Source organism: Sceloporus undulatus, chromosome 3 (genome assembly GCF_019175285.1).
Source record: "Sceloporus undulatus isolate JIND9_A2432 ecotype Alabama chromosome 3, SceUnd_v1.1, whole genome shotgun sequence".
In the NCBI taxonomy this organism is placed as follows: Eukaryota; Metazoa; Chordata; class Lepidosauria; order Squamata; family Phrynosomatidae; genus Sceloporus; species Sceloporus undulatus.
Window position 1 is genome coordinate 21,811,398 of NC_056524.1, and position 21,942 is coordinate 21,833,339.

The 21,942-nt window shown below is 43.5% G+C and overlaps 1 protein-coding gene across 6 annotated transcripts in view; it reads left to right on the plus strand.

Annotated features, from left to right (window-relative positions):
• Window positions 1-2,073: 2,073 nt before the first annotated feature.
• The window catches only part of YAP1 (Yes1 associated transcriptional regulator), a 119,739-nt gene continuing 99,870 nt past the window's right edge, over window positions 2,074-21,942 (plus strand). For 2 of the 6 annotated variants that reach the window (XM_042457588.1, XM_042457589.1), the window contains exons 1-2: window positions 2,075-3,001; window positions 16,650-16,888. In XM_042457588.1, coding sequence (XP_042313522.1) covers window positions 2,672-3,001; window positions 16,650-16,888 — 569 coding nt within the window. In that variant the 5' untranslated portion in view covers window positions 2,075-2,671. Of the gene's footprint in view, window positions 3,002-16,649; window positions 16,889-21,942 lie in introns of all 6 variants that reach the window. The other 4 variants (XM_042457586.1, XM_042457592.1, XM_042457587.1 and 1 more) reach the window with 4 other exon arrangements.

A 21,942-nucleotide genomic window follows, 5' to 3' on the forward strand; every position in this document is an offset into this window, starting at 1 on the left:
ACCCCCTGCAATGCAGGAAATCTCAATCAAAGCATCTCTGACAGATGGCCATCCAGCCTCCTGTTGAACAGCCCTTACTGTCAGGAAGTTCCTCCTAATGTTGAGCTGGAATCTCTTTTGCTGTAGCTTGCATCCATTGTTCCGTGGCCTATTCTCTGGAGCAGCAGAAAGCAAGCTTGCTCCATCCTCAATGTGACACTCCTTCAAATACTTAAACAGGGCTTTCAGATCACAACTGTCTATTTTCCAGACTAAACATATCCAGCTCCCTTAATCTTTCCTCATAAGGCATGTCCAGACCCTTCACCATTTTGGTTGCCCTCCTCTGGACATGTTCCAGCTTATCAACATTCTTTTTGAATTGTGGGACCCAGAACTGGACACAATATTTCAGGTGAGGCCTAACCAAAGCAAAATAAAGTGGCACTATTACTTCCCTTGATCTATTCTAGGCAGAATATTTGTATTGACACAGCTTAAAATCACATTGGCCTTTTTAGCTGCCACATCACACTGTTGACTCATGTTCAACTTGTGGTCTACTTGGACTCCTAGATCCCTTTCACAAATAGTCTCATTAAGCCAGGTGTCCTATATCTATGCATTTAATTTTTCTGTCCTAAGTACAGTACTTTACATTTCACCTGTGATCATAATCTTTGTTTTCTTGATGTTCACTTTGCACTTTCTCCCTTGACCTTTCTTTTATTTCTGATTATGGAGCCAGCCTGGTGCAGTGGTTTGAGCATTGGGACTGTGAAGTAGAGGGTTCAAAGCCCCACTCAGCCCACCGGGTGACCTTAGGAAATCACTCTCTTAGCCTCAGAGGAAGGCAATGGTACCCCCCCCCCGGGAAACCTGCCAAGAAAAACCCCATGATAGGTGCACCTTAGAGTCGCCATAAGTCAGAAACGACTCGAAGGGACACAACAGCCATCTCTGATTATATTTTCTGCTAGCATAAGATTGCAAAATGTGGATGAGGAATTGGGAACTTCTCTCTAGATCTGGGAATGGGATGGTGCTAAAGAGATCTTACTCAGCATGACTAGACATACAGTACTCCTTTTCCTCTAGGACATGTCCTACATTTCAACCTTTTATCCAGGAGGAATTTCAAAACCTCCTTCTGGAGCATGGCTAAGAAGCATGTATTTATGTTTAAGTGGTTTAAGCTTTTCTTTGGGAATGTCCTCCCATTTTTATTTTATTTTGTGGTTCCTTGTCCTCCTTTGTGGTTTGGACATCTGGACCACCTGTTTCCAGGCCATGTCCTACATTTCCACCTTCTGTCCAGGAGGTGTTCCAAAATGTCCTCCATTTTGAGCAGGGCTAAGAAGCACAAATTTATATACCTTTTATGAGTGATTTAAACTTTTATTTGGGACGGTCCTACCTTTTGCGGTGCCTTGTCCTCCTTTGCAGGGAGGACACCTGTTCACCTTGTTTCCAAGGCAAGTCCTCCATCTCAACCTTCAGTCCTGGAGGCATTCCAAAACATCCTCAGTGTGAATCAGGGCTAAGAAGCATGCATTTATATATCTTTATGTAAGTGTTTTAAACTTGTATTTGAGCAGGGCTAAGCAGCATGAGTTCATATACCTTTATGTGAGTGTTTTGTGGGGCCTTGCCCTCCTTTGCAGGGAGGACATCTGCTCACCTTGGGTCTTACTGCAATTCAGCCACACAACAGTTTGCATGGTCCTAGGAAACAAAGTTTGGTTTTATGTTATTTCACTTCCAAAGTCCTAGAAGCAATGATTATTTGGGGGTGGAAGAGGTATCCTTTCTGTTTTCTCCCTCCTCCTGTATGGCTTTGGATCCTGGTGGGCAAGGGTCTCATTTCCTTCCCCCCTCCTTTCCTATTCCCCTCTTATAGTATGGCTGAGGGAGGTGAAATGATCCCAGTTCCTCCTCCTCCTTCTCTCTGTGGGAGAGAGAGTTGGAAACTTTTTTAAGGCGCAGGATGAAGGAAGGAAGGAAGGGGGGATACAACCCACAAAACACACGGTTGACGGACACTCTTCCGTTTAGAAACCTTACTCGGGCGGGCCCGAAAAAAACAACCAACGACTTTGTAGCCAAACAACGCGGAGCAGGGAACAACCAGCCTCCCCTAGTGATCAGAGGGTCCGAAAGGGTGAGGAAAGGCGGCTTAGAAACCCACCCGTGGGAGTTTTCGGGACCGAAACCGCGGTTGTTTAAATTGAGCGTGGCCGGGCGCGAGAAGAAAAAAAAGGGAGAGAGCAGCTAAGAGGAAGCTCGCTAGTTCTGCAGGATTCGGCGCGGGCGGGCCCTGGGTCCTGGCTGGGCGGAGTCGGCGGCTCGGGCGGGCGCCTTTGCGAACTTTTGTTTGGCGAGTTTTGTTTCCTGCCGCCGAGGAGCTGCGGAGATAATCGATACAATCGATACTATCGATACAGCACCCCTCGGTCCGCACTGTATCGAGAGGCCTGCCTCTATGGGCCGATCGATGCAGATACAGATGTGTGAAAATCCCTTCCTTTCATTCCGAGAGTTAATGGCGGAGTAAGAAACTTTCTTGGGAGTCGCTGCTGGAGGCAAAGCCGAAGAAAGGAGCCCAAAAGGGGGGCATGCGGCTCGGAGGCCCCCAGAAAGCCCTTGACTGAGAGCAGCAGGAGGAGGAGAGAAGGAGAAGGAGGAGGCAGCCATGGAGACCCAGCAGCAGACGCCTCCGACGGCGGCCCCCCAGCAGCAGCAGCAGCCCCCGCCGCCCCAGGCCCCTCCGGCCCCCCAGCAGCAGCAGCCCCAGCCCCCTGGCAGCGCCTCTGCCCCGGGGGGCCCTGCCGCGCCCCCTCCTCCTCCGGCGGGGCACCAGATCGTCCACGTCCGCGGAGACTCGGAGACCGACCTGGAGGCCCTCTTCAACGCCGTCATGAACCCCAAGGGCGCCAACGTGCCCCACACGCTCCCCATGAGGCTCCGCAAGCTCCCCGACTCCTTCTTCAAGCCCCCGGAGCCCAAGGCGCACTCCAGACAGGTCGGCCTCCTCCTCCGGGGGTCTCTGGGGAGGGAAGGGCTCCCCTGCCTCTGCGGGGACTGAAGGGGAGGGCTCTGGGGGGGCCTCTAGGGGGCGCCCCTGAGGGGAGTCTGGGGGGGTTGCCTCCTCCTGAGGGGAGTCTATGGGGAGGGAGAGGTTTATTGGGGTCTGGTGCCTCTAGGGGGGCGCCCCTGAGAGGAGTCTGGGGGAAGGGGAGGTCTGTGGGGGCTTGCTGCCTCCTCTGTGGGGAAGGGGCTTGCTGCCTCCTCTGTGGGGAAGGGGCGTCTGCTGCCTCCAGGGGGCGCCCTTGAAAAGGTCTGTGGGATCTGCTTCCTCCAGGGGGCGCCCCTGAGGGCCGAGGGAAGGGGGGCTGGGGCTCTGCCTCCAGGGGTGCCCTTGAGGGGGTCTGTGGGGAGGTCCTCTGCCTCCAGGGGGCGCCACTGGGGGGTCTGTGTGGGGCGGGCTGCCTTTAGAGGGCTCCTCTGAGGGGGGATGTGGAGGGTGCTTCCAGGGGGCTCCCCTGCAGGTAGTCGGGGGAAGCAGGATCTGAGAGGGGCTGTCTTTAGGGGGTGCCTCTGAGGGGGGATGTATTTCTGAAGACTTTTGGGGGAGGGTTGCTGTGGGAGAATCTAGCTCAGGGGTGCCCCTAAGGGGGTCTATAGGGAAAGTGGGGTCTGTGGGCACCCCTGGAAGCAGCAGCGTCTGGGGGGCTGCCTCCAAGGGCACCTCTGAGGGGTCTGTGGGGAGCAGGGGCTGTAAGGGCCTGCCTTAAGGGGGCTCCCCTGAAGGGGCTCTCTAGGAAGGGGAGTGTGTGGGGGTTTGCCTCAGAGAGTCCCCTGTGGTATTGTCTGTGTGTCCTGGGGTTGCCTCTTGGAGATCTGTTGGGGGGCTGTCTAGGGGATAGCTCCTGAGGGGGGTCTTTTGGGAGTGGTGTATGTGGGGGGCTGCCTCCAGGAGGCACCCCTGCGAGGATCTGGAGAGAAATGGTCTGTTGTGGGGGGCTGCCTCCAGGGTGCACTCTTGAGGAGGGTCTGTGGAGGACAGGGGTTTGTGAGGGCTTGTCACTCGGGGGCACCCTTGAGAGGGTCTGTGGGGAGGGGGCTCTGTAGGGAGGCTGCACTCAAACATACCAGCATTAACACAGAGAAACATATAATAACATCAAGTCCACTCTCCCCTCCCCTATTTCCCTCCTGCATTAAAAAAAGTGACTTCCCAGTTCTGTACTTTTGGTATAACTCTATACATCCCCACTATCCTTTCTTACCATCTCTTACTCAACCTAACCAATCTTTGTTGTTGTTGTTGTTGTATGCCTTCAAGTCATTTCCAATTTGCAGCGACTCAAAGGCAACCCCATCATGGGATTTTCATGGCAAGATTTGTTCAGAGGAGGTTTCCTTTGCCTTCACTTGCGGCTGAGAGAGTGTGACGTGACCAAGGTCATCCAGTGAGATTCATGGCTCAGCAGAAATCAAACCCTGGTCTCCAGAGTCAGTCTAACATTCAAACCACTACCTTAAATGATCAGCATTGGTCCAAACCACACTGTTGAAATAATCCAGTTTAGGACCGCTTTGACTCACCTGACTCAGTACTAGGGAATTCTGGGAATTGTAGTTTTGCGAGACATTGAGCTTTCTCTGTCAGACTGCCCTGGTGCCACAATAAACTACAATTCCCAGGATTCCCTAGCACTGAGCTAGGACAGTTAAAGTAGTCTCAAACTGGATTATTTCTGTAGTGTGTTTTGGACCAGAGTCTGGGCATCATATCCTATAAAACTGGTAACACCTCTTTATTTTATTTTTACAAATTCCATAAAAGGTTTCCATATTTTTAAGGAATATTCTATTGAGATGCCCCTTTCGGAATTAGTTAACCTTATCTAGCTGTGCCTTCATCTTCTTCCATCCAGTCCATACATGTTGGTATTCTATTAATTTTCCAGTATTTCTCAAAAATCAGTCTTGCTGCTGTAAACATATAATTAGTGATAAAAGATTTTAAAATTAATATCACACCTCAGCGAAACTTAGCATGGAAAACTTGGTTCTGGGAAGTACTGCTTTTGGGAAGTTGTAGTACGAAAAAGTAACTTTTATAAACTCTGGGCAGGGAGAAATCAGTACTCTTTTTGTTTGTTTATTTGTTTGTTTACTTAGTCATTTAATACTTTCCTCTACTGCTTACTTAGTTATTGTGTGCCTCCAAGTCATTTCTGACTTATGGCAACCCTAAGGTGAAGCTACCATGGGATTATTTTGGTAAGATTTATTCAGAGGAGGTTTGCCTTTGCTTTTGTCTGAGGCTAAGAGAGTGTGACCTGTCCAAAGGCATCCAGTGGGGTTTCCATGGCTGAGTGAGGATTTGAACTCTGGTCTTCAGAGTTGTAGTCCAACACACAAACCACTATGTTAGCGTACCATATCTAAAAGGGATGGCTAGTCTCATTGAATCAGTGGAGATCTGGTAAACTAATACCTGTAGTATGTTAACCAAGCGATTCAGTAGGTCCAATTTAGTTTGGACTGATAAATAGATTTAACCCATCCTGGGCTAAATCCTATATATGGTTTCTCAGGCAAGATCCATTAATTTCAATGGAGTTTACTCCCAACCAAGTAAATAAACATTTCATGTTCTCTAAAGTAATGTGGAAAGTAAAGCCTATTATCAAACTTGGCTATCATCAGGTTCTGAACTGTATTTAGGGAGGTGTTTTCAGTAGGACTTGTTTATACCTGTTCACTAGCCTTGCAGACAGTTTCATTGCCCAGAAGGTGGAAGAGACAACAAGCAGATCAGCTATTTTGGATCGGATCCTAATAAACAGTAATGACCAGGTTAATGGAGTGGAAGTGGCAGATGGGAATGACCATGTTCTCCCAGAGTTTGTTATTCAGCTGAAAGGTGAAGCCATGCTTAGTCAGACATGTCTTTTAGACTTTAAGAAACCTGATTTTAGTAAACTTAGGGAAATACTGGGAGTGATCTTGTGATCAGGAATATTAAAAGAGAAGGAAGTTCATGATAGATGGGAGTTTTTTTTAAATATTGAAGGCACAATTTCACATCATTTCAGTGAGGAGGGAAAATGGGACGTGTCTAAAGAAACCAGGATAGATAACTAAAGAATGTGGGCTAAGATTTAAAAGAGACAAACAAGAAATGGAAAATGTAATAGCCACCAAAACTAAAGTGCAGGAAAAAAGGTTGTTTTGGTTATCTATGTAGCAAAAGGAAGAACAAAGAAATGGTAGGGCTGCTGCATGGAGAAGATAGCAAAATGCTAACAGGGATTAGAGAAAAGGCAGTACTATTCAATACCTTCTTTGCCTTGGTCTTCTCCCAAAAGGAGAACAGTGCTCAATCTGAGTGAAATGGAGCAGATGATGCAGTAGCGGGAAATGCAACACAGAATAGGTAAAGATGTAGTGCAGGAATACCTGGTTATTCTATAAACAAATTCACATCTTTGGGACCAGGTGAACTTCATCCAAGGGTATTAAAAGAATTGGCAAAAGTAATCTCTGAATCACTGGTAATAATCTTTGGGAATTCCAGGAGAAGAGGAGAGATCCCAGCAGACTTGTGAAGGGCAAATGTTGTCCCCATCTTCAGAGAGAGAAAAGATGACTCAAATAGTTACCACCCAGTCAGCCTGACATCATTACCAGGAAAGATTCTAGAACAGATTATTAAACAGACAGTCTCTAATCACTTAGAAAGGAATGCTATGATCACTAAAAGTCAACATGGGCTTCTCAAAAACAAGTCATGCCAGAGTAATCTTACCTCTTTTTTTTTATATAGTTGTAAGCTTGGTAGATGAAGGGAATGCTGTAAATTTAGTGTATCTTGATTTCATTAAGGCCTTTCACAAGGTCCTCCGTAGTATTCTTACAAAAAGGCTAGTAAATGTGAGCTTGGCAATGGGACTCTTAGACTGATTTATAATTGATTGACTGACTAAACACAAAGGACGCTTACCAATGGCTCATCTTCAACCTAGAGAGAAGGGACTAGTGAGATGCTGCAGGGTTATGTCCTGGGACCAGTGCTGTTCAAAGTTTTTATAATGACATAGTTTATGGAATAGAAGACACGATTATCAAATTTTAGATGACACCAAATTAGGAGGGTTAGACTAGGACAGATCATAAATAAAAATTACCTTTAGAAATCTGGGCCAAAATTAATAAAATGAATTTCAACATGGAGAAATGTAAGGTACTATAGTTAGGTAGTAAAGATGGCAGCACAGCTATAGGATGAGCGAAGCCTAGCTTCATTATTATAATAGTAGTAATAATAATAGTAATAATTTCTTACCTGCCTTTCCCCATGAATCTAGGCGAGAAACAACAATAATTAACAAACAAGCAACATCAGTGAAAACACATATAAATTTAAAAGGACAAATAAGATGTAATAATAATAATATAAAATAAGATACAGTTTATTATAGACCGCTATTCGCGCAAGGATCATAGGGCGGTGGTAGCAGTAAAAAACTGCAATACAATACAAATACAATGTGACAGTTAAAGGAGGGAGAAGTCTCGTCCTTCAGGCAGTCCCTGATGTTGCTGGATCTGCCTGATCGCTCCCTCTGAGGCCAAGATGACAGTTAAGGAGGGAGGGGCCTCTTCCTTCAGGCAGTCCCTGATGTTGCTGGGTCTGCCTGATCGCTCCCTCTGACGCCAAGGTGACAGTTAAGGAAGGAGGGGCCTCTTCCTTCAGGCAGTCCCTGATGTTGCTGGGTCTGCCTGATTGCCCCCTCTGAGACCAAGATGACAGTTGAGGAGGGAGAAGTCTCGTCCTTCAGGCAGTCCCTGATGTTGCTGGGTCTGCCTGATCGATTCCTCTGAGGCCAAGATGACAGTTGAGGGAGGGGCCTCTTCCTTCAGGCTGTCCCTGATGTTGCTGGGTCTGCCTGATCGATTCCTCTGAGGCCAAGGTGACAGTTAAGGAGGGAGGGGCCTCTTCCTTCAGGCAGTCCCTGATGTTGCATATATGTACACATATGAAAACGATCCAAGGAAAGTAATAGTGCCACTCTATTCTGCTTTGGTCAGGCCTCACCTGGAATACTGTGTCCAATTCTGGTCACCACAGTTCAAGTGGGATATTGACAAGCTGGAGCACATCCAGAGGACAACAAAAATGATGAAAGGTCTGGAAACCATGCCCTGTGAGGAGCAGCTTAGGGAGCTGAGTATGTTTAGCCTGGAGAAGAGACTACTGACATGATAGCCATGTTTAAATATCTGGAGGACTGTTATATTGAGGAAAATACCTAACAACCCTAAAGGCAGCAGATCCTATCTGAAGTTGCAAGCTAAGCTGGGTCAGCACTGGTTAATACAATGGGCCCTTGGTATCTGCTGGGGTTTTGTTCAGGGGCTTCCCATGGATACCAAAATCTATGGATGCTCAAGTCTCGTAATACACCATATAAGATGACTTTTTAACCCAGGAAAATCTTCTCCAAAGTTGGGGGTGGTGTTACGCAGCGGGAAAAAAAAGGCCTTGCCAGCCGGTTGGGCCCAGAGGAGAGGCCACAGCGGCCAGGCCTTCTCCCGAGGCAGAGGAGCCACGCGACACGTCTTCCGCCTCTGGAGAAGGCCTTCCGCCTGCGGCCTCTCTCTTTAGGGCCCAACCGGCTGGCAAGGCCTTCTCTGAGGCGAAGACACACCGCGCAGCTCCTCTGCCTCTGGAGAAGGCCTTGCCAGCCGGTTGGGCCCTAACGAGTGAGGCCGTGGCGGCAAGGCCTTCTCCAAAGTTAGAGGAGCTGCACAGTGCATCCTCCGCCTTAGAGAAGGCCTTGCCAGCTAGCTGGGCCCTGAGGAGAGAGGCCGCAGCGGCAAGGCCTTCTCCAGAGGCAGAGGACTGCCTCTGGAGAAGGGAGACGGCTAGCTGGGCCCTTCTACTTTCTCCTCCTCTTCTTCCCCTCTTCTTCTTTTTCTTCTCCTCCTCTTCTTCTTTTTCTTACCCTCTTCCTCTTCTTCTTTCTCCTCCTCCTCCTCTTCTTCCCCTCTTCCTCCTCCGCTTCTTTTTCCTCTCTTCCTATGCCTCCTCTTCTTTTTATCTTATTTTTCCTATTCTTCTTCTTTCTCCTTTCGCCTTCTCCTTTTTTCTCCTCCCCCTCTTCCTCCTCTGCTGCTGTTGTTGTTGTGTGCCTTCAGCTCCTTTCTGACTTATTGTGGAAGAGAGGGGTAGTCTTAAAAGGCAAGTATATCCCAAACTCTATATTTTAAGTTGAAAAGTTGGGGGTCGTTTTATACGCCGGAAAATACAGTTTAGTAAAATGGTTTCCTTATCTAAAATGGCAAAATCAAGGTTTGCATTTTGGAATTAAAAAAAATTAAGCCATGGATTATTGAATTTGTGGATGCAGGATCCATGGATGTGAAGGGCCAACTGTATTTGGATGGGAGACAGCCAAAAAATACTTGTTAGGTATTTGTACACTATAGTTCAGAGGAAGGAACTGGAGAAACCTCCTCTGCCTAAGAAAACTTTATGGAATACGTAGTAGGGTTACCATACGTCGACAGGCAACTTGATGGGAGGCACACACATGCACACAGTTATACAACCTTCACCCCCACTTATCCTGGCTGAGGCCAACCTTTGCACATTATCTTCCTCTTGTTCACTAGAGTGTCATAGTGCTATGGTGAGTCACACCTACATAGTACAGGGGTACCCCGGGTTACGAATTTAATTCGTTCCGCCGCCGCTTTCGTAACCCGAAAGGCTTTCGCAAGCCGAAAACCCATAGGCGCTAATGGGGAAAAGCCGCGATTTGGTGCGAAAAAGCGCCGAAAAGCACCAAAATTTCTTTCGTAACCCGAAATAACCTTCGTAACCCAGAACAGTTTTTTTCAATTGATTTTTTTCGTAACCCGGAAATTTCGTAAGGCGGCGCATTCGTATCCCGGGGTACCACTGTATTCCCCTGTATTTTGCAACATATACACATCTGGAAGATATTGCCTATATATGTGAGGCAAAATAGATTCTCACCATTGTGTTGCTGTATAGATACATGTACTGTGTGCTTCCTCCTACTGTACTTGGGCATACCAAAAATGGCTGAAATGACTCAGACGTTGGAGGAAAAGTTTTCAGGTCTGAAGTCTATCTCCAGATCACAAGGTATGACTTGCAGGAGTTTGATCCTGCGTACTTTTCACTTAAAGACATTAAAGGCTTATGAAGTTGCCTATACAGAAAGCATGTGCTAAAACTATTGCTTTTGAAAATTTAAAACCTCTCTTAAGTCTTTTCCGTTTTATTGCACTAACCTGTACGGTATTTATTCTACTTCCATATTTTATAGGGAGGGGGAGAGTGACTTGTCACAGGATTATACCAGGAGTTTTTGGTTTGTTATGGGTATTTTTAAAATGTATCATGATTCTTAATAACTCAAGATGATATACATTGTAGCAACCTCCTTTTTAATTTTACATCAGCTCTGTGAATTTGATTTGGGAGAAAGGTTGTGTATGACAGGCCTAAGGCCACCCAATAAGCTTTGTGGCTGTGTGGGAATTTAGTCTGGATCTTCCCCAACCGGGCAACCTTTCACTGTACATATGTAATTATAATACTGTGTTTCTACTTTAACTGCCATGGCTGTTTCCTATGGAATCCTGAGATTTGTTGTTTGTTAAGGCAGAAGAGATCTGAATGAAAATTCTACATAACCTTTAATAAACTGCAAGTCACATGATTTCATAAGAGATTACTTTTGCGCTTAAAGTGGAATTATAGCACTATAATTGTGTAGTGTGAAAAAATCCTGAGTTTCATATTTTGGGAGTGGAAAGAAGATAGGGAAGATATCTGCTTTCTCCTATACTCTGTTGCTTTTCTTGTTAATAATGAAATCCTGCTGCTCCAGAGACTAGGATATGGAGCAATGGACTCAAACTACAGGAAAGGGGATTCCATTCAAACATTAGGAAAAACGTCTTGACAGTAAGACCTGTTTGACTGTGGAACACGCTACCTTGGAGTGTGATGGAGTCTTCTTCTTTGGAGGTTTTTAAGCAGAGGCTTGATGCTTTGATTTTGTATTCCTGCATGGCACAGGGTTGGACTGGATGGCCCTTGTGGTCTCTTCCAATTCTATGCTTCTAATTTTTTCTGCTCTTTCCCTCTGGAGGGCAAGATAATCTTTCTCACACACACATTTATGGCTGGTCTTTTCAGGTAGGTTGATATTCTGCTTTGCGACCCTGCAGGGAAAGCCTTAGAGTTCCCATAAGTCAGAAACAACCTGAAGGCACACAACAACAAAAACAAAAAAGCAGTTTTCTTCTTCAGCCTGCCCTCAGGGTGAAGATCATGTGGTAGTGGTGATGGGGTGCCATTGTTGACAGCCACAATTTTTCAAGTAGGATGATACCAGACTTAAAGATGTGATAATCAAGACAAGGCAATTTCTCCCTAACTTAGTGAAATGTTCACTCTTCAGCAGGGTTTAAATTTCCTCTCTTTTCTTTTCTAGGACCCCCAGCTGCAGAGAATAGAGTACAAAAAGTAGCTTATCTATATTTGGACAATGGTGGAGGCATATTTTCTCTCCTGATCAAGTAATTCTTTCTTTCTTTCTTGTTCTTTCCACTACCTCATAGGTTTTTGTGGCCAGGTGCATCTTCTCTGCAACATTTCATCTCTTAGATTTTTCCTTTTTCTGCCACTTTTTCTTCTAGAACTCTTCTGATGAAGAAGCTGTCACTTTCTTCCATGTAGCCTAACAGAAATTCTGCTATACAGTAGTCCTCTTTCCTGTACATGGATTGTCATTTTGCTTTCCACCATTAAATCTTCTGTTGTGACTAAAGTGGCTTTTCTTCTGGTTTAATTTCTTTCCCTCTTAAATCCCTGGGCAGACTTATTCAGACCAGCTTCCATCTTCCACTCTTCTACCCTCCTAGTTAAAGTCCTTTTTTATATGTTCGAGTGGGAGGTAGCAGTATGCTTTCATTCCTCCTTTTCTTAAAACTACCCTTAGTCCCTACAAATGTGATGGAACTATTCCATCCTCACTGTCTTTCTGAGCTGCTTATGAGAGATGCTTGGGGCAAGGCTTCTACTTCTATGTTTCCTTAACCTCTGTTCAGAAGCTGAATGGTGCAGAGTATAATTATTTGCACTTCCTCCCTTTCCCTAAATTTGAGAGTGTCAGTCGCTTCCCTCGGAGCCTGGAGAAGGAACAGCTATGAAAGCTTGATTTGACTGCTTTCTAGAGAAGGGTCTGTGCTAGTTCAAGACCTGTTTTCACTGCAGCATTGTTCTTATCAGTCTCAGAACAGAGTTCTTGTGTTTGCTGAAGGAAGGAAGCTGAAAGCCCCTGAAATGATATTGGAAATTAATCACTAACAAAAACAAAAGGACTTTGACCTGATAATTGCCCTTGTCTGATTAGTTGTAGAGTGGAGTGTATGAGAAAGGCCAAAAATCTCCAGTGGTACAATTGTGCCAGACTTGACCCTTAATAATGTGAAATTGTAGAACACTCAACACTGCCTTCATGAAGTCTTACTCATGCCAGAATTTGAAAATCATTCAATGTATTGATACTGTGCTGTTGATATTTGGATGCCATCTACAATGTGGGTTATTTGCTGTCTCTCTGCTTAAATCCAAGATGGGCACAACTCAGCAAGCCATAAGCATGAACAGAATAAGAAAATCTGGACTGGGACCTGATTTGAGGGCATCAGGTCCCAAATGTCAAACCTACAGTTAGTTATTTAAGTCTTGATACAGATAACAGTAATACAGAAAGATAACATTTAGATGAGGAAAAACAAAGACTCTATCTAGCATGTTTTATTGGGCATAAGTTTTTCATCAGATGCTTAGATGAGAGTTAACTAGTTTCATTTGTCTAGAAGACTATTTAAAAAGTTACACTTGTAAAATCATTTTTTCGTTATAAGGCCTTGTCAATTCATCTGTGTAGACGGCAGTAATGACTAACTGTTCTGTAACTATTTCTTGTATGTCTATTACCAGCTATAGCAGCTTTTCCATGATTAAACATCTCTTTATGAGAGGCCTAGTGCTGCGTGTGTGGCTTTTTAAAAATCAGATTCAACCATAGTGCACAAACTCTGAGCCCAAGCATTAATTAACTTGACAGATATAAAATGGAGGGAAAGCCTAGTCTTGGAGCTGTAGAGCTTTAACAAAGATTGGTGCTTTGCTCCCTTTGAACTTTAACACAATACAGGCTTATCACATACTTTCTGTGTAGGTCCAATATTTCAAACTCCACTGACAATTATTGAAGAAAAGTTATTAGCTAACTACAGAAACAATTAAAACATACAGAAACAGTGTGCACTTCTTAAATACAAAAGGCTAAATGCTTGCCTAAATGTATTCCCTATTCTCAGTACACTACTGAACGGTGTACTTAATTGCATGCCATGGGGCTTAGAGCTTTGCAGACATGTATGTATCTGCATAGTAAAGGCCATAATAAGCATGGTGTGTGGGTGGGTAGGTATTAAAATCTTGGTGGACAGTAAAGTGTTTAAACATATGAACACTTGTTAAGGATTACTTAGGTTGTCTACAAAGGATTTGGCAGTTGTTGGGTAAGGGCTAATCTGAAGCCTTATATTCTGTGGCTGCAGTGTGGTTTAATAAACTACTGTAGGTTGTGCATGCTTGGGCTTCAGAGATGGCTTGAAATGAGCAGGGAGCAGAGCAATTCTGCAGGAACCCTATGAACCTGTCAAGCCTGGTTGAAATAATGCGAAGTGGGTCTGACCTGATGGTCCCAATATTTACATTACAAACTCCAGTTTTTCAACTCTAAAGAATGCACACTTTAGATCCAGATCTAGTCACAGTTACCACGGTGTCATCTGGTTCTGATACTGTCTTTGAAAATTCTTGAAACAGTTTGGTTACATTACCTCTTGATCACTTGGAAGAATCTTCTAGTTCACACATCTTTGCATTATGCTGTCCCCCCACAAAATATGTGATACACATATCTTCCACAAGACGATCCTCTCAGTGGAAATGGTCCCAAATAACTATATACTAACTATATATTAACAATAATTGTGTAGGTTAAGATCTGATTATGTTTTAATGAGTTTCCTAGTATGATAAAAACTTCCTCCATTTAGGTGTTAAATTATGTAGCAGATTTTGAGTTACACATATCATGTGTTTAGAAATTCTCATGATTTGATCCAGTATTTAAATTTACATGGGAAAATTGCTTATTGCTACCCTGCTATACTGCTGTCCATTTCTTTTTCTTCTCTCCACAGACTATAAATTAGCATTTAGGTCTGTGTACAGTGGTGCCTCGGGTTACGAAATTAATTCGTTCCGCCGCGGCGTTCGTAACCCTATTTTTTTCGTAACCCGAAAAAGCCATAGGCGCTAGCGCTGGAAAGCCGCGTTTCGTGCGAAAAAGCGCCGAAAAGCACCAAAATTTTTTTTCGTAAGCCGAAAAAAAAATCGTAACCCGGAACAGTTTTTTCCTATGGGATTTTTTCGTATCCCGGAAATTTCGTAAGGCGGTGCTTTCGTATCCCGGGGTACCACTGTATTAGTATTAATTCTTATATTCTTCTCGACATCTTCACCTTGCCACAGTTGCAACAGTAGTGTACTGTACTGCAGTGGCATGCCATGCATCTAGTTATAGAATGGTGGGGGCAAAAGAACCAATATTATTATTATTATTATTATTATTATTATTATTATTAAAAAAGTTGATTCCCTAACTTTAGGATAAGACAGTCTTCTCTGACAAGTTTTGACCACTTTGTGGCTGGAATGACCATAAAAGTACAGTAAAAACTCCATCTGTCTTTCTCACCCATTTAACCAAGTTCAACCTTTATTCAGAAAACATTGTATGCAAAGTAGGCTTAGACTCAGAGACAGAAGGAGTGAAATTCAGAGGTAGGAACATTAACAGCCTAAGAGATGTAGACAATATAGTACTGCTAGTGGAGGCCAACAAAGACCTGGAGCAGTTCATTGAAGAGAGTCCATCAGGAAAGTGCCAAGGTATGCTTGATGTTGAACGTTAAGAAAACAAAAATAATGATCACGGAAGATCTACAAGAATTCATCCTAGATAATGAGAAAATTAAAATAATCAGAGTTCCCATATCTTGGATCCAGCATTAATCATAATGGAGACTGCAGTCAAGAATTTAGGAGAAGGCAAGGAAGCCAGGATGAATAAATTGTGCCTATCGTATTTTGGCCACATCATGAGAAGGCTTGAGTCATTAAAAAAGACAGTAATGCTAGGAAAGATTGAGGGCAGGAGAAAGAAAGGGAGACTGCAGGCCTGAATCAGAGATGCCACAGGTGTATGAACAAGGTGTATGCTACACGTTATTTTAATGGATCGAATCCAGTACCATTCTTCTGTTTGCAGACAAGCCTTGAAGAAGGGGATGATGTATACCAATTTCTTCCATAGCCCTCCCCATTCCCCCATTTGTTTCAAAGGGTTATGCAGAACTGTGCAAATGATAGCATAGGGGTCTGCAGGGTGAACGATTAGTCAGCATTACTTCCCCATCTTGACTGTTAAGAGACCTCTAGATCAAAGATTCTTCCAAAAAATGAAAGGACTTCTTCCTTTAACAGAAGGAAGCCATTGGATATGGTTTGCAACTGTGGCTGACTTCCCTTCCCTTGAAAGGAAAAAAAAAAATCCTTCCAATGTCTTTTATGCAGATGTTGGGGAAAAAATTCCTTAAGTGCTTTCAGATTCTCCATTGGAAGGCAAGATAGGAAGGCAACATTTATATAGATTTTGCTGTTGTGGAGGGAGGGTTCGGCAGTTTAGACATTCTGAACTTATACGGGGGCAATTTGTGATCCCATATCTAGCTATTTTCTGAAGTGGAAGTATTTGTATGATCTGCCTCAAAGATTCAGTAATAAGAGAAAAGTCAGCCTGATGAACACTGAGATTTGCCCTGCCCTGCTTTAAATCACGCCTTGCTTTCTTTTCCTCCCCCATCAAATCTTTTGTCATCTGGAATACATTTTAGCAAAACCAGACATGTATTACTGTTTGCAATGTGGACCTCATTTGTCCCATTTTGTAATACTATTTAAATAGCTTTCACAGCTGTCTCCTGAAGTCCTTGATAAAGATGTGGGACAAAGGAAGGGGAAAACAGAGAAAGGAGAAGGAGACAGAGCCAGGTTCTCCATGCCTGAAGGAAATAAGAACTACCTGAAAAATCTTAAAAGTGTATACACACATGCATACTTATATCATTCAATTTAAATGTTTTTGCAAGATGTGTCTCAGAAAAGATTAATCCAATTCCAGTCCTGCATCTTGTCATGGCCTATATTTAGACATAGACTTATATATATGAAATAACTTTATTTCTTTTATACTTTATGGGTATGAGAGGTACTGCTCTCATACCCATTCCAGTGTTAGCTTTGGCTGTTTTCTAGTGAAGGGACTGGCACTGGGGTGTCTATTGATTGTTGCTTGTAGGATTGTGTTGGGAGATGTGTCAAGATGAGATGAGGTGTATCTTAACATGGTGCTGACATAATGGGTATCTGGCTATGCTGTGAACTGAAGGAATTGCTTAACTTTTTACAGGCCAGCACAGATGCAGGAACAGCAGGAGCCCTAACTCCTCAGCATGTCCGTGCTCACTCTTCTCCAGCCTCACTGCTGGGAACAGTTTCTCCAGGAGCACTCACCCCTTCCAGTGTAGTTCCTGGAGGTGCACCATCTCAACACCTTCGTCAACCATCTTTTGAAATACCTGATGATGTCCCTTTACCACCTGGTTGGGAAATGGCAAAGACACCTTCTGGTCAGAGATATTTTCTGAAGTAAGTAAACTTATAACAGGGATTGGATGACTAACATTTGGGCTCTGTCCCCCCCTCCCCCGACTGTAGTCAGATTTTGTGTTTAGCGTGTGTTTATGTAAGGCTGCTGTTCTTTTTTTAAACAATGTGGATCATGGCAAAATTATATTTTTCAGCTACAGGGTCAACTTGCAGGTTTCAACTTGCAATATGCTTAAATTGCAAAGATGAAAAATTGCATATCACTTCTGAATACATTCATAGTATTGGAAGTTTCTGGCTGATATGGAAGAGTCCATATCTCATTGTTGATTGCTTACTTTGCAGTGACGGAGAGCATGGTTGAGAGAGGCCTTTGCCAGGAATCTTGAGAGCTACTGGTGTCTACCTCTGCATAAGACATCTTAATGTGTTCATACAACTTTTGGAGATTGAAAGATGGGAGTAGGGGAGTCATGCATGGGGGGCAGTGTCTCACTTTGTTTTTTATTTGAGTGAATAAATAAATAAATACATTTTTGCCTCTTGGCATTTTTGCCACCTTATTTTAGGGGGAATTGGAAAGAGGGTAATCATAGAAAATTGCTTCTTCCTCTCATCTGTTAAGAGACCTTTGCTAGATTGAACATTCCTTCATGTATGAAAGCAGACTTTCCTGATTTGAGTATGCTTGGAACAGTCATAGTACATAAAGGAAAACAAGTGCAATACATACACAGAAACTTATAAAGTAATTAAACATATGTTCCAAATTATAAAAGAAAATCAGGTAAGTTGTTGGTTTGCTCTTTCCTCTTCTATAGGTTTTAGAAACTTTGTACAGTATTTTAATGTTTTCAGTTGTAGCCACTTTAATCCTGAGAGAAGGTTTGCATCCTTATATTGCTGCTTTTTGTGTATTGGAGCTAATTCTATCCCTCCTGTATGCCTTGCTTAGCCAATTCCAATAGAGAGAGCATCCATAATCCATTGGGTAGCCTTTTCCTTTTATGAGGAATAGTTTTATAAAATTGTAAGAATCTGTAATTGATGTAGTGCCCGTTCAGGATAGAGATTATTAGCCCGTGTACGCGTCAGTCTGCAGGAAAGCATTCCAGCAAACCACTAACTGTTGCTTTGAATTTATGGATGGTGGTGGTTTCATTTCTCTGCATGTCTAAGGCAAATGATGAGTAAGTGTACTTGTGGTGATTTGGGGTGAAATAAGTTTTCTTATCTAAGCTTTGTTGATACTACATTATTGTTTCTCCCTTTCTCCAAGAAACTTAGTGCAGCATATTCTCTCCTACCCCTCACCCCATTCTATCTTCACAGCAACACTGAGGATATGTTATAGAGAAAGCAAGAGAGTGCCAAGATCTTACAGTGAACTTCATGGCCAAGCAGGGATTTGAACTCAACTCTATCCATTGTACCACATTATATCTCTGTGTACTTATTTGAATCACACAAGTTAAGTGCTTTGGCTTAAGATAAATTGTTCTATGGCAGAAATTTCCAAAAGAGAAATGCAGTGAGCATGACCTGGTATAAAGAAAGGCCTTTGGTAACATTATCAGCTGGCTTAAACCAACTTAGTTGTGAACATGGCTAGCTATGAAGGAATATTTCAAAATGAAATTGGAATAATTTTGGGCTATCTAGAAAGCTTAACAGAACAATTATAAACAGTGCAATCCTATACATTTTGTTGTACTTAGTGATAGCCCATAACTCAAACATATAGCACATTTTAATAAAAAAAAGTTTTAATAAAACTTTTATTTATATCCCACTTTTTGTTAAAAACAATCAAAGCAGCTTACAAGAGTTAAAATACATCCATATATACAAATATCCCCCCCTTAAAAGACAATTAAACAATATAGAATTTAAAATTACATAACAATTAAATAAATAAAAGTTGCAGTCATAATATATATCTATTGTGGGGGGGCAATCACCACATGGCAGAGTAGTTTATTCTGGAAAGGCCTGCCGGAAGAGATCCGTCTTGACAGCTTTCTTGAAGCTGTCTAAGTTGGTGATTTGATGGATCTCGTCCGGCAGGCCGTTCCACAGGCTGGGAGCAGTTGCAGAAAAGGCCCTCTTGGAAGTTGCAGTCAGTTTAGTTTTTATAGGCTGCAATAAATTCTAACCAGAATACCAGAGAGTATGGGGCGGATTATATGGAAGTAGGCAATCCCTTAGATAGTTTGGGCCCAAGCCATGTAGGGCTTTAAAGGTAATAACCAACACCTTGTACTGTGCTCGAAAACTAATAGGCAGCCAGTGGAATGACTTTAATATTGGTGTTATATGGTCACTCCTAGATGTTCCAGTGATCAACCTGGCCGTCATATTCTGTACCAATTGAAGTTTTTGGACTAGGCACAAGGGCCATGTAGAGCGCATTGCAAAAGTCAAGTCTTGAGGTTACCAGTGCATGTACTACAGTTCTGAGGTCATCCAATTCCAGGAAAGGGTGCAGCTGACGTATCAGCCGAAGCTGATAGCAGGCGCTCTTGACTGTTGCTTTCACCTGATTTCTCATCTGAAGCGACGGATCAAGAAGCACCCCCAGACTGCGAACACAGTCCTTTGAGGAGAGCGTGAGCACTTCTAGGACTGGCGGTTGCAGCCCAATATCTGGTTTAGGAGCCCCTACTGTAAGTACCTCTGTTTTGTCTGGATTCAGCTTGAGCTTGTTTTCCCTCATCCAGTTCATTACTGCCTCAAGGGGAGTAATGCCATCTGTCGTCATTGCTGATGCCCTAGACATGGAGAAATATATTTGGGTGTCATCAGTATAGTGATAACACCCACCCCAATGTATTAGTGACAACTAATGCATTAGTGGCAACTTCAGTCCTCTTCACTTTCAGTTAATAGGATCAGGAAGCAGGTGATGGGAGAGTTCTTCACCTAAAATCTTTCCAGAAAGCAGTTTATCCAAAAGCAACTAAAAGTCAGTGTAGATAGTGGGCTAAAGGACTATTGATTTGACTTGGGATAAGGTAGTTATGCTTACCCACAGTCAAGCTCAGTGGTCCCCAAACTTTCTAGCTGCCACCCCTTTTTGCCTCCCCCCATGCATGTTTCTTGATATTAGGCCTACTGTTCTATTTACAAATTCAAGATAACAAATCTCAGTTACTTTACACCTGGTCACCCTGAGGGCAGCAGCTGAGCAGCTGGGTTCACAAAGGCCACATGCCCTGAACTGGAGACTGGCATGGAGAAAGAAAGGGAGGTGTTTTAACTACAGGAGCTGTTCTGAGGTGAAGGACTCTTTCCAAGAATTGTCTCCTGATACTCATTCTTTTTCTTAACCAAAGGCATGCCTCCCCCACATGGCTTCAAGTGTTCCTCCCCCACCACCACCACCTCACACAAACACAAACTTTGCATCTTCTGTTACCTTTTATCTCAGCCTGTCCAGTGAAGGAAAACAGGAACAGCAGAGTAGCTCCAGCTTGCCAGCCAAGTCCCAGCAAAGCTGATAAAGCTGGAGCAGGGTCCCAAATTTGAAAGCTCCTCTTTTGCTGCCACTTTTCCCCCACTGTCCGTCAGCCAGTCTGTCCCAAAGTGGTGTTGTTCCAAGCCACAGAAGCAATGTTCTGCACCCAAGCCTCGCAAGAGTTTCCCAAAGCTAAGGGAGTAAGCTCATGCGGGCAGGCTAAGGGCAGGAGACATTACCACACTAAATGATCAGCGAGCCTGCATTGTGATTTTAAAGGTCACTGAAAAGAAGTTTCATGCAACCCCCAGCTCCACCATTCTAAAGGCTGCTGGTTCCCCTTGTCTTTCTTGCACATCAATACTTGGATTGAAGCCCCCCCCCCCCCGTCATCCCCTTTTACCTCACTTCCCCCCTGGATCTTTCCACTGCACCCTGAGGGGGCGTACCACCCACTTTGGGAATCACTGGTCTAACCAAATAAAGGGCGAAACTTGCAAAATATGCCTAAATTTGATTAGGCACTGGTCAGGGTTTGTTTGTTTGTTTATTCCTACTGAGTAAATGTAACACATCTAAGTAGTGGCCCAGCTTTTTCATTAGGTCCTTAATTAAACTGTCAATTACTTCTTAAATTCCTAGATCTAACCAGACCAGTTTGGATGCTGCTTTGCAATTTGTGGTTTAAAGATGATTTGTTTCAAACAAACCATAGTTAAAATTATCCCCTGTTTGTCAGACTTGTATGAAATGACAAGCTATTGTTAATCAAGGGCAAACGTTTCCAATTTCCTTGTGGCCACACAAGATGTAAGCAGAAAACATGTTAATCTGAGGCTTGTTTTGGTTTGTTTCTGTTGTGATACACTACCTTTTAGTTTGACATCAGAGCTAGCCCATAGTATAATGTAGTTGTTGAGAGAATGAAGTATCAAGAAGGGAATTGCCATTATTGCAATTACTATAGCCACAGGTGGGGTGGGGCTGGATAAAGCACCTATGTGGGTTGGTTTATGCTGTGGCTCAGAGGTTTCATCCTCCTCCTTTACAGGAGGATTGCTGTAAGAATTACAGTCCTTTACTGTAATTATTACACTGCCAATGAATGTGAATTTCTTTAACCACTGAAGTAACCACAACAGCCTTCAAGCAGTACAACTGGGTAGTTGTCATCTACAGTACTTAATTCTTTTTTACTGTCTAGCATGAATAAAAGATAGGCTTGTGTTTAGGATCACTCAAGTATTTCCATCATCATTCTACCAGAGTTTCTGTCAGTCACTATTTCATTAAAATACACGGGCAGGGAGTTCCGCTTGTGAATTTTCTTCTGGTTGATGATCTTTGAGGCGTGTAGGATCTAAGGGAAGGAGCCATAGCTCAGTATGTGTTTTACCTTTAGTAGGTTTCAGTTTCTATCTCTAGCACCTCCAAAGTCTAGATCAAGCTGGGAAGGACTTGTTTCTGAAGCCCAGGAGGGCTACTACTAGTCATTGTAGAACCATGTAGATAACTTTATGGAAGCCAATTTTTGCCTTCTCTTCATGGGCTGCATGCACATGTTCCTCAAGGGTGACATAGACAATACTGAGTTAGATAAATTGGTGGGCTGGCTAGATGAACTGTTGGGCTAGCT